The sequence below is a fragment of the Oncorhynchus mykiss genome, chromosome 25 (genome assembly GCF_013265735.2).
Source record: "Oncorhynchus mykiss isolate Arlee chromosome 25, USDA_OmykA_1.1, whole genome shotgun sequence".
NCBI lineage: Eukaryota > Metazoa > Chordata > Actinopteri > Salmoniformes > Salmonidae > Oncorhynchus > Oncorhynchus mykiss.
In genome coordinates, this window is record NC_048589.1 from 39,590,571 (window position 1) to 39,603,595 (window position 13,025).

The window sequence follows — 13,025 nt, forward strand, 5'->3', positions numbered from 1 at the left end:
TAACACTTTTATAAACACGGTGTGGCTCAGTTGGTAAACCACGGTGCTTGCAACGCCAGAGTTGCGGGTTTGATAACCACGTAGGCACTCGCTGCTGCAAGTCGCTCGTGATAAGAGCTAAATGAATAAAAATGGGAATGTATATTGTATAATAGCTAACAATAACCTGAATCAATACTAATAACGCATTATAAAGTATGGCAATGACTAAGTGAATACATTTCTTATGAAAGTAACATCCAATAAGTAAGTTTCCCCAGATAGAGCTGCACCTTTTGTATGTTTGTCCTCTCATATAAAATGAAGTATTTGTATCTAAAGGCTTTTATCAGGTTTAAGAATTTGATGTCTATATTTTTTTGTTATGTAACTTTTGGACAACACTAGTATAGGCTTTGCCATTTATCTCGTCATTGGTGGGCGTGATTTAGAGGACTACTTCATGACGTGAATACTGACTCCTGGCTTTTATTGTGGACTGTTCCTCATTTCCGTGACCCGGAAGTACTATTATATTGTTGCTGATAAAACGCTAATGCCCTCCACCATCTTTGGGTCCAACTATGGACACATTTGTACTACTGATAAAGCTTCATAAATGCTCAAAATGTTTAAATGGTGAGCTATTTACCTAGCGACTTACAGTCTTGTGCAAAACTGTGCTTGAAATGTATCGATTCGATATTAATTTGATGCACCCTAGCTAGTTAGATAGCCAGAGAACCTAGGTAACGTTAGTATTTATTGTGATCAAAACGACATGGGACTTGCTTAATTATATATTTGTATAAATGTAAAGACATTTTTTGTTTTGTTAACAAAATGATGTAGCTTAAAATCGTAACATAGGCATATTGTTAAAATGTTGTCATGGGAGACGCATTTCAATTTCCTGCATTGTTTTACCGCATGCATTTGATGGTATTGCATATTAGAATATACCTTTAACTCAAAAGTTACTGTGTCCTCCTTTGGAGTGGTAAAGAGCCTTACCTCGTGCTTATATGCTGCCGGTGTGTTTGAGTGTACCGACTACCTTCTAAGTTCATAGCGTAGGCTTACATTGAAGACAGCGAGGACCTCAACCTGCTCCTCTCCTTCAATGCTGGAAGCACCACTTGGATTGATCTTCATGTGAGCCCTGCCACATATTTGCAACATGAGTAGGAAACATAAAATCGAGATAGGGGAAACGTTGTTGGGTGACATCGAACTGATTTTATGGTCTTTAACTGAGGACAATGTACTTTACCTGTTTGAACGTTGTGGAATAAATGGATCTGCTCATTGGGTAAAATAAGAAGAATATTGTGAAAATGTTGATTTACTGGAACCAACTAACCAGGGAATGTCTCGGTTACACAAACTGAAGGAAGACATCTAAGGAATACAGAATGAGGAGGGAGGGGCTTGGTTTCTCAGCAACAGGCTGGAGGTAAAGTCAACTCCACCGTGACTCATACCACAGCAGAGTGAGAGGGGTGAGTAATCTGTCATAAAGACTTAAATTGACAGGATATTAGAAAGATGAGCACAACTTCAGAAGCCTAGAACATCCACTTGTAAATGGACTGAGAAGGAGATGTTGGGAAGTAGAAATGATTCAACCGTTTAAACTCGAGTGGGAAACCCATTAGTAGGGCATATTGATTTCCTTTTGTGTTATATATATGTTTATTTTAGGAGATTTAGGACTTGCTTAGCCTGCCGCTGTCCTTCCAAACTGAGACAGCCTACAGAGTCACTGGGTCCTTGTTGTAACAGTAGAGCCCAGAGTGTACAGCAGGCTCCAGAGATGGCATCTTGGCCAACTCTTTAAGAGGTTAACTGTGCTGCTGGAGCAGAAAGTCCAAGTATATCGGACCAAATTATGACAGACAAGAATTGTACTTTTGATTTACGTAATGTCAGTGTGGAAGAGGTGAGAATTGTCTATCAACAATGACAAGCCATCAGGGTCTAACAATCAAGATGTAAAATTTCTGAGTATGATAGAGGACAATATTACCACATCTTCAATTTGAACCTACTAGAAAGCGTGTGCCCTCAGGCCTGGAGGGAAGCAAAAATCATTCCACTACCCAAGAATAGTAAAGCCCCCTTTACTGGCTCAAATAGCCGACCAATCAGCCTGTTACCAACCCTTAGTAAACTTCTGGAGAAAGTTGTTTGACCAGATACAATGCTATTTCACAGTAAACAAATTGACAAGACTTTCAGCACGCTTATAGGGAAGGACATACAACAAGCACAGCACGTACACAAATTACTGGTTGGCTGAGAGAAATTGATAAAATTGTGGGAGCTGCCTTGTTAATTTAATCAATTTTAGAATAAGGCTGTAACCTAACAAAATGTGGAAAAAGTCAAGGGGTCTGAACTTATAAATATGTCATTTATAGGCCTGTAGTGGATTGCATTGGGACCAATTGAGTGGGTGGAGTAGAACGTGTGTTTGGGCATGGTGCTAATGTGTGTGTCTCGATTCAAATATCAACATAAAGCTTCTTATGACCAAGCTTTGTGTTCAAACTCACCTGTTTTGTATTCTAGGAACTCTAAGTAGACAGAACCCTGGCCATATGGACACAATCTATATAGTGTTTCCTGTACAGTGCTATATGTACCATATAGTATCCAGGCAACCCATTTTAAGCTGTTTGACCACAGTATAAGGCCAGCAACACTCCATGATTCAACGCCCCATGTAATTACACCATGTAGATTTTACAGACCCTACTGAGTTCTCCCTACACCACTTTACACTTGCACAAAGAATCGTTTTTCCTGTACACTGCTATATATTTGTACCATATAGTGTCCAGGCATATTTGGACATATTTTAAAACCCACAATGTAATGCAAATTCCACTTAAATATGAACAAATATTATTTATTGTTAATGTTTTAGACAAATATGGGTTAATGACAATTACATTAGGGACTTTTATTTTGAAAACGTCTAATTCCGTGACCCGGAAGTTTTTATTTTAGTGTTGCTGAGGAGACGCTGATGGGAAAAGGTAAGTAAAAAAAGGTCCGACTTTGATTCATAGCTTAATTTGTTCACTTTTTAAATACATTGCTAAATGTTGCCTTGCAAGGACAAGTCCATTATATTTACAGTCCTGAAACTAACCTACCAATGAAGACCGCGTGCACGTGGTTAAAATATGTTCATTGTTCGACTCTAGGAGGCTAGATATCTTACCTACCTAGCTAGTATTGCTAACAGCTAGCTGGCTATACAGGCAATTGAACCCGAAAACATGATAGCAAATACTTAACTTCTCTGTATGGTAGTTTCACATCTTCTCAAATCGTTGAGTGAAATATTAATAGATACTTCATCGTTTCGGTCTTGCATCGATGTATACACTGGCACGCGAACGTTAGTATGTGGCTCAGAACAGCAGGGAACACTGGTCCTGAATGCCACAGGGGCCTCTTGTTTTTCCATTCACTTGGTAACCTATTTGCTTTAGGTCTGGGAGACCAGGTGTGTTGCATTAGGTAAATGGCCTAGTGTTTGATGCGGCGATTGAATTGATCTGGTGTTGGTTGACAACCCCGCAGTCGGGCCCGGTGTTGTGCCGAAAATCTCCCCTATGTCGCCCGTACTTAAATCCGCTACTTATTTTGTATTGGTCTATAAATAAATATTTTTGCCAAAATTCTTAATCTGCCTTATTCGACCAGTATTTTTGTAATTGTAAAGATAATAATTCAGCCATTCTGAAATGTCTATTGCTTGCCAACATTTTACTTCCTCTGTTTAATATAACACACATTTATTAATTTCGGTTGCCTATGCATGCATTTTGTTCTATAGAAAGTATTTGACTCTAGCCACAAAATGAAGGAATTTAGAAGGTCGGGGGATTCTGGCAGGGGGGAGATTTTCGGCACATCACCGGTCCTCGCCATTCTGCCGCCCCTAGGAAAGCACCAAAAATTGCCGCCGCTCCTCCTATCCCCGCAAAATATAATAGTGTCGGCCGCAATGCAGTTTTATAAATACCTTTCCATGCCACATAGGCAGCTGTATTGGCATTATTAGCCCAGTCCTGAATCCTGACCAAAGTTTAAGACTAATAGTTTTGTCTCTCTGATCAGCATATCAGCTACCCAAGTATATCGGGAGTTATTTTGAGCTCATTTGCAATGAGAATCATTGTGTTTACACATCAGGGAAAGCAAAGTATTTTTTGTTGTTGCTATGACTAGCTCGTAAAAAAAAGCACGAATAGACCTACAATTAAAATCACTGATTTATTATAATTTAGCCCAAGGAGTGAAACTCCCGGTCAATAGCCTACTTTCATTCCATATCGTCCGTTTCATTTCGACCTGACCTTTTTTTTAGTATATGGTGAAATTGAAGCATATTTGATACGGCACGGTTTAGGCTATTTGATCAGCGACACGTGCATGATGTAGAAAAAACAGTGTTTCACTTAACATTGTCATAAATATGGTCTCCAGTCTGTAGGCTATAGAAAGACCACATATGCTGCTACTCTTTCTACTATAGGCTACATGATTTATATTAGATTACTTGAGTGGTGGTGGAGCGCGGCGTCTCTCCAACAGCACTCTGGAGAGGCGCGCTGGGCATGGACAAGATAAATATTTTGCGCTCCTGACTTTGGCAGAGTTGTCAGACTTTATGGCATTACTCAATGACATTGACCTCAATCTCAAATTCACTATTGAATGTGACAATAAACGTGTTCATTCTCATGTGGATTGAGAAATCAAATGGAACCCTATTTACAACTCTGTATAGAAAAGCAACGGACAGAAGTACTATATTACTAGGGGGCAGCTTCCACCCTGAGCCATTAAAAAGAGGACTTCCAAGAAGCCCGTTTTTCAGATTGCGGCGCATATACGCCACTCCACAGAGGACAATCTGGAAAAAGCAGCGGAGGTGAACAATAGGTTTCTAAGAAGAGGTTACTCTCCACAATGTGTGGATGAAACTCTTAATTTGGCATTGGGGAAAACATGAGATGAACTGCGTCAAAAAATACCCGCTAGAGCTAAAGAACACTGTAATGTTCACCACCACATATACTTTGAACTCGCAAAATGTGGGAGATGCTGTCAAGAAACACTGGTATCGGACCCGGCTTTGCCAGCTGAATGTAAGAATCCACCACTTACTGTATATAGGAGAGGTCGCAATGTACGCGATAAATTGGTCCAAGTCAACTGCCAACCACAAAAGAAAATCAGCCAAGCTCTCTTACGCCCTCGTCCGAATGGTAGCTATAAATGCAGAGGTTGCGCACAATACAACAATATGATGAAGTGTGAATATTTCTTCTACTCACATACAGGAAAACAGTTCCAAATTAGTGACATTATTATGTGCCCCCCCCCCCCCCCCCCCCCCCTATGTTATCTACATGATTAAATGTCTATGTGGGCTGTGCTATATAGGTAAAACCTCTTGTTCTCTCAAACAGAGGATCTTTGAACTTAAAAGTTAAATCAGGACATATGACAGGGATTATCCAGTCCCAGTTCATTTTAATGACATTTCTACCTTTTTTTTTATTTTGTGGCGTAGAGAAAGTTAAGATATCAGACAGGGGAGGAGATATTAATAAAACTCTGAGTTAAAGGGAATGTTTTGGGATTTTCACCCTCCAGACATTATTTCCTAGAGGTCTACATGATGAAATGCCTATGTATGTTATGTTGAATTATGAACTATATTATGAACATGAATTATGCCTCTATTTCAGATTACTCTGATGTTTTTCTTGCACTGTTCCCAGTGATTAATGAAAACTTGCTTGGTAGGTCGATGTCCTCATTGTGGTTTTACAGGCGTGTTTAATACGTTTTATGTACACACTTTATTTGAGTATTTATGAAATGCATATTGTTGTATTTTGTAGCACTTATTTGTTCTCCCTCGATTCCAACACCATTCGATGCGTGGAACGGATGTGGATGGGGCCAGGTCTACATAAGGGTGCTAATAAAAAACTCACAAAAGCCCTGATGAAGGCTGTGAGGCCGATACGTAAAGCTCTGATGAAGGCTGTGAGGCCGATACGTAAAGCCCTGATGAAGGCTGTGAGGCCGATATGTAAAGCTCTGATGAAGGCTGTGAGGCCGATATGTAAAGCTCTGATGAAGGCCGTGAGGCCGATACGTAAAGCTCTGATGAAGGCTGTGAGGCCGATATGTAAAGCTCTGATGAAGGCCGTGAGGCCGATATGTAAAGCTCTGATGAAGGCCGTGAGGCCGATACGTAAAGCTCTGATGAAGGCTGTAAGGCTGATATGTAAAGCTCTGACGAAGGCTGTGAGGCCGATATGTAAAGCTCTGATGAAGGCCGTGAGGCCGATATGTAAAGCTCTGATGAAGGCTGTGAGGCCGATATGTAAAGCTCTGATGAAGGCTGTGAGGCCGATATGTAAAGCTCTGATGAAGGCTGTGAGGCCGATATGTAAAGCTCTGATGAAGGCTGTGAGGCCGATATGTAAAGCTCTGATGAAGGATGTGAGGCCGATATGTAAAGCTCTGATGAAGGCTGTGAGGCCGATACGTAAAGCTCTGATGAAGGCAGTGAGGCCGATATGTAAAGCTCTGATGATGGCCGTGAGGCCGATATGTAAAGCTCTGATGAAGGCCGTGAGGCCGATATGTAAAGCTCTGATGAAGGCCGTGAGGCTGATATGTAAAGCTCTGATGAAGGCCGTGAGGCCGATATGTAAAGCTCTGATGAAGGCCGTGAGGCCGATATGTAAAGCTCTGATGAAGGCTGTGAGGCCGATATGTAAAGCTCTGATGAAGGCCGTGAGGCCGATATTTAAAGCTCTGATGAAGGCTGTGAGGCCGATATGTAAAGCTCTGATGAAGGCCGTGAGGCCCATACCTAAAGCTCTGATGAAGGCCGTGAGGCCCATACGTAAAGCTTATTAAAGATCAGGGATACGATCAAGAGCAGTGTGCTGGTTTCTTCTTGTTTTCTCATTTTTATTAAACTCTTACCATGCACCTGCCAAAAAAAGAGCTCAGATGCGCGAGAGCTTTTTACATTTTGAAATAGTGCATATGCCACTGGGTGAAAAGTTTTCATTGTTTTGGGGCAGAATTGTGTGAGGTGTAATGCATTGTTGGAGGTGAGTCTTGGTCAGTTTAGCTCTGAAAATTCCGTGCTAGATGGCAGCCTTATCCTGCCTACCCTTTGGCACTCCAGGAACAAATCAATAATTATTGTTTAAAAAAAAAAAAACAAAGTTATTATGTCACTGTGGGTAACAAGTCAACAAGGCATTCTGGGATTTTCATTCCCCTTCTCTGTGTGATTTTATTTCAGGAGAGCGAGGCCATGTCCTACATACCTCCTGTCTACCCTGGAGGCAGCACAGCACAGCTTTATTTTCATGTGAGCATCAGCACATATCACACAAGAGAAGTGTGCAGAGTGTTGGAGACCTTGGAGGAGCTAGCTGGCTGACCGGTCCAAGGTTGCCACATGACTTGAGTAGGACAATATGAGTCGAGAGAGGGAAACGTTGTTGGATGAAATCGAATTGAGTTTATATACTTTAACCGAGGACAATTTACGTTACCTGTGTGAACGCATTGGAATAGGAGGCAAAGGAAAGACTCTACGCTCATTGCGTCGTATAGTAGGGGAATATTGTGAAAATGTAAATCTAATGGAATCAGATGAGCAGGGAATGTCTCGGTTACTCCAACTGAAAGAAGACATCAAAGGAATACAGGCAGATGCCAGAGGTGTGCCCACGAGTCCCAGCCAATCAGCGACAGCAGAGGTGGACACCTCACAAGCAAGCTGCGACGGAGTACCGAATGAGGAGGGAGGATCTCGGTTGCCTAATAACAGGAAGTTGGCGGATCCAGCTCCAGAGTGGCTCATTATACCAGAGCAGAGGGAGTCACTAGATCCTGATTGTGACAGTGGCACACAGTCTTTGCAGCAGGAGGCAACAGTGCTGCTGGAGGACTGTAGGTTTATGCTGGGGAGGAGATTCAACATCAAAGTGGAAGAACAGGAGGAGATGATTTCGGTCTTTGCTAATGAAGGTATGAATTAGAGAACAGGTTGCTTTTAAGACGCCACATTGCAGGGCGATGATGTCACATTGCAGGGCGATGATGTCACATTGCAGGGCGATGATGTCACATTGCATGATAATGCCGATTTGTGCTCATGTTCAAAGTTGATCTAGTGGAGGGAGGGTTTCTCACTGCTCAACCGACGTGAGTTGAGGTGCAACCAAGACATTTGATCATCATTTGAGAAGGAAAAATGCGCAACTCTCGCTCACCATTTAAAAAAAAAAAAACTTCTTATTATATTTAAACAACTATTAAGCTTGACGTTTTCAGCCTTCGTCAATGGCCTTGATGTTCTGATGAAGGCCGAAACAGCAAGCTTTTAAAAGGAAAGATTCGCCCCTTTTTTGACTGTTCTATTTTCTCCCAGGGTTATTTCATGTGTTCATGTACATCTGAGCTATTCAACTTTTCAAGCCAAAATGGGTGAATCTTTCCTTTAAAAAGTTAAAATATGTTTTTAATGGTGAGCGGGTGTTGCACCTTTTTCAAAGTTGATATTGTGTAACCTGTTGCAACTCTGATATGTTTTTCTGATGTCATTCATACAGGAGAGGGTCCCGAGTCCTCCGACTCATCAGTGGAGACATTATCTACACCAGGCGAGAAACACCAGGAACGTGACAAAGCAAAGAGATCTCACCACAGCCCTCAACGTAAGGCGAGATCCACAAAACGATCACAGCCTAAACGGCACCTGCACACACACTCTGGAGAGACGTCATCCCACTGTTCAGGTAGCAAAGAAAGTTTATCTTCTGTGAGTTCTTACCAATGCCCTGAATGTAAGAAGATATTCTCTAGTAATGCAGGTCTTCAAAAACACTTGCGATTACATGTTGGAAAGAGGCTTTTCCAGTGCTCACAGTGTGACAAGAGTTTCATAAAGAGTAAAAATCTTTATCAACACCTGCCAGTGCACTCTGGAGAGAAGCCTCACCCTTGCTCTGACTGCGGCCGAACGTTCTCTACAGCACGGTATTTAACTAAACACAAGCGTATACATTCGGGGATTAAGCCTTTCTGTTGCCCCCATTGTGACAAGAGATACACCAGATCAGATCAGTTGAAAGTTCATATCATGACGCATACTGGGGAGCGGCCTTACCAATGTGGTCAATGCGAGAAGAGTTTTAAAATGAAGGCAAATCTTAAAGAGCACCTGTTATTACATGAAGTAAAGATGTCTCACCGCTGCCCTGACTGTGATCAAAGGTTCTCCGCTGAGGAAACTTTGAAGGAACACATGCGGTTACACAAAGGAGAGAAACCTTTCCACTGTCTGCAGTGTGAGAAGAGGTACAGTACTTCAGATGAGTTGAAAGAACATATGATGTCTCATACTGAAGAGAAGATTAACTTCCGACTCGTTTCTGAGAATAGATCGCCAAGTTCCATAAATGTAGAAGAACAATGTCAGGAGACGGCCCATACGGTTGACAAACCTGACCTCGGCTCTGACTGCGGAACAGATTTTGCTCAACAAGACAAGCTGGTAAAACACCAGCAAACACACACTGGGGAAAGCCCAACACACATTGCCGAAAAGCCAACGCACACTGGGAAAAAGACTCACTACTGCCCTGAATGTGGGAAAAAATACCATAGCACTTCACACTTCAAAGAACACCTGCGTTCACACACTGGTGACCGACCTTACCAGTGTTCTCAGTGTGAAAAGAGTTTCACAAAACAAATCCATCTTAAGCGCCATATGTACTCACACACTGGAGAGAAACTATACCGCTGTGGAGATTGCAATTTATATTTCCTTAATGAAATCGAATATAAGAGACACGAGCACATCGGAGAGAAGCCTCACCACTGCTCTGTCTGTAGCGTTCGTTTCTCTTTATTAGAAGATCTAAAAGCACATGAAAGGATTCACACAGGAGAGAATCCTCACCACTGCTCTGAGTGCGGGCAAAATTTTGCTACAGCGGGATGTTTAAAGAAACACAAGCTTTTGCATTCAGGAGAGAAACCTTTCCACTGCCCACAGTGTGATAAGAAGTACACCAGAGCGGACCAGTTAAAAGATCATATGAAGATACATTCTAAAGAGAAGCCTTACGAATGCGCTGTTTGTGCAAAAAAATTCCATGATTCTAGGCAATTAAAAGTTCACCAGAGAGCAGTGCATGTAGCATCTTCTTACATTTGCTCTGACTGTGGAAAGAGCTTTGGTCTACTGGGCAACCTTAATGCCCACCAGCGAACGCATACTGGGGAAAAGCCTCACCAGTGCCCCGTCTGCGAAAAGAGGTACACAAAACGATCACATCTTAAAGAACACATGCGTATACACACTGGTGAGAAACCTTACCAGTGCTCTCAATGTGAGAAGAGTTTCACAACACAAACGGGTCTTAATCATCACCTGTACACACACACTGGAGAGAAGCCCCGACACCACTGTCCAGACTGTAATGAAAGTTTTACGTCTTGGATACCCTTTAAGAGACATAAACAACAACATACTGGAGAGAAGCCTCACCTCTGCTCTAACTGTGGTCTTAGTTTCCTCATAGAAGAGGACTTAAAAGCACACGAAAGGATTCACACTGGAGAGAAGCCTCACCACTGCCCTGACTGTGAAAAAAGTTTCTCTTCAGCGGGTAATTTGAAAAAACACAAGAGGTTACATACGGGAGAGAAACCTTTCCACTGCGAGCGTTGTGACGAGAAATTTACAAGATCAGATCGGTTGAAAGTTCACATGATGTCACATACGGGAGAGAAACCTTTCCAATGTCCCGAATGTGATAAAAGCTACAATAATTCGACCCAATTGAAAAATCATCAGAGAATAATACATAGGGGAGAAAAACCGTACCTTTGCTCTGACTGTGGAAAGAGCTTTGGCAAACTAGGTAACCTTACAGAACACCAGCGAACGCACACTGGGGAAAAGCCTCATGTCTGCCCTGAGTGTGGGAAACAGTTTGCCCACGCGAAACACTTAAAGAGACATCAGCGGGAACATACGGGAGAAAAACCGTACCAATGCCCTGACTGTGAGAAATGTTTCTCCCGGGTAGATTATCTAAAAACACACCAGGTGACACACAGGCCTCCTCACATGCGCTCTACTGTAGATAAACCCTATGGCTGCTCTGACTGTGGGAAGCGTTTCGGGCAGATCTCTGGCCTTAGAGCACATCAGAAAATCCACACTGGAGAAACTCCTTATGACTGTACTGGGTATGGAAAGAGTTTTGTAAACCTGTAAAATCGAAAGATGCACAATCAATTGGACACTAGTGAGAAGTCATACCACTGCTCTGACCTGTGGGATAAACGTTGATCAGGTGGAAACCTCTTGAGACACCAGGTCACTCCTGAATTGTCTGATATGAAGGCATTGACAAGGAGTGGTGAATGCCATTTTACATTGACATTTTGAGTCATTTAGCAGACGCTCTTATCCAGAGTGACCTATAATTAGTGCATCCATCTTAAGATGGCTAGGTGAGACAGCCACATATCAGTCGTGGTAGATTAAGTACTTTTTTTTTCTTAAAGTAGCTATCAGCAAAGTCAGTGCTAGTAAGAAAAGAGGGGGGGGGGGGGGGTGTGGGTGTTGGGGAGGGAGGGGGGGGGGGGGGTGATACTCTTTCAGATGTTTTCAGAATATGGGCAGTGACTCCGCTTTCCTGACATTAACTGGAAGCTCCTCCCACCATTGGGGTGCCAGGACAGACCAGAACGATCACTGTGCTGCCACATATTGACTTCTACCTTTTGCATATATGGACTTTGATGTTGGTCCCCTTTTTGTAGTTAGCATGTAAATATACTGTTTAGTTAGCGTAGGAGGATGTTTAGTTAGCGTAGGATGATGTTTAGTTAGCGTAGGATGATGTTTAGTTAGCCTAGGATGATGTTTAGTTAGCCTAGGATGATGTGCAATCACAATACATACGCTACAGGTCTCCTACTGAACTGATGATCACTCTAACCAACAAAACATAACAAATAGATGTTGTGTGTTTTTGTGTTGTGGTAACAACAAAGATTTTAGTCTGTAGTTGTAAATGTCTGTTTGGTCAATTATTCAAATTTCAGATAATAAAGACAATTTTTCAATGACTCCCTGTCCTTTACTATGAGGTTCTTCACACTCTGCACACATTGACTCCCTGTCCTTCACACTCTGCACACATTGACTCCCTGTCCTTCACACTCTGATACATTGACTCCCTGTCCTTCACACTCTGATACATTGACTCCCTGTCCTTCACACTCTGATACATTGACTCCCTGGGCTTCACACTCTGATACATTGACTCCCTGGGCTTCACACTCTGATACATTGACTCCCTGGGCTTCACACTCTGATACATTGACTCCCTGTCCTTCACACTCTGATACATTGACTCCCTGTCCTTCACACTCTGATACATTGACTCCCTGTCCTTCACACTCTGATACATTGACTCCCTGTCCTTCACACTCTGATACAATGACTCCCTGTCCTTCACACTCTGATACATTGACTCCCTGTCCTTCACACTCGGATACATTGACTCCCTGTCCTTCACACTGATACAATGACTCCCTGTCCTTTACTACGATGTCCTTCACACTCTGCACACAGTGGAATAATTGGACCTGTACTGGGCAGAGTCAAGCAGAGCTGTACTGCACTGGCCCGGCTACACATCCATTGTAGTTGCTTGAACCGTGGTAGTCTCCCATTTGACGTCAATTAACAAATCATGTGAAGGTCTACACTCATTTCAACTGAATCAGGCTCTGTTGGTGTGTTTAGACAGGCAGCCCAATTCTGATATTTTTTTCCCCCACTAATTGGTCTTGACCAATCAGATCTAAAAAAAAAAAAAAAAAAATAAAAAAAAAGGTCTGATGTGATTGGTTCAAAAGACCAATTAGTGGAAAAAATATCAGATTTG

The 13,025-nt window shown here is 42.3% G+C and overlaps 1 protein-coding gene across 4 annotated transcripts; it reads left to right on the forward strand.

The window, feature by feature from the left end:
• Positions 1–499: 499 nt before the first annotated feature.
• On the forward strand, positions 500–11,671 carry LOC110505903 (zinc finger protein 420). 4 transcript variants are annotated; one of them, XM_036962861.1, is made up of 3 exons: positions 500–618; positions 7,343–8,076; positions 8,661–11,671. In XM_036962861.1, exons 2-3 carry the CDS (start codon positions 7,521–7,523, stop codon positions 11,339–11,341), a joined length of 3,237 nt encoding a protein of 1,078 aa, XP_036818756.1. In that variant the 5' UTR covers positions 500–618; positions 7,343–7,520; the 3' UTR covers positions 11,342–11,671. The 4 variants fall into 4 exon arrangements, with proteins under 4 accessions (XP_036818756.1, XP_021441049.2, XP_036818755.1 ...); XM_021585374.2 differs by lacking the exon at positions 500–618 and adding an exon at positions 649–1,481; XM_036962860.1 differs by lacking the exon at positions 500–618 and adding an exon at positions 2,977–3,023.
• Positions 11,672–13,025: the final 1,354 nt, after the last annotated feature.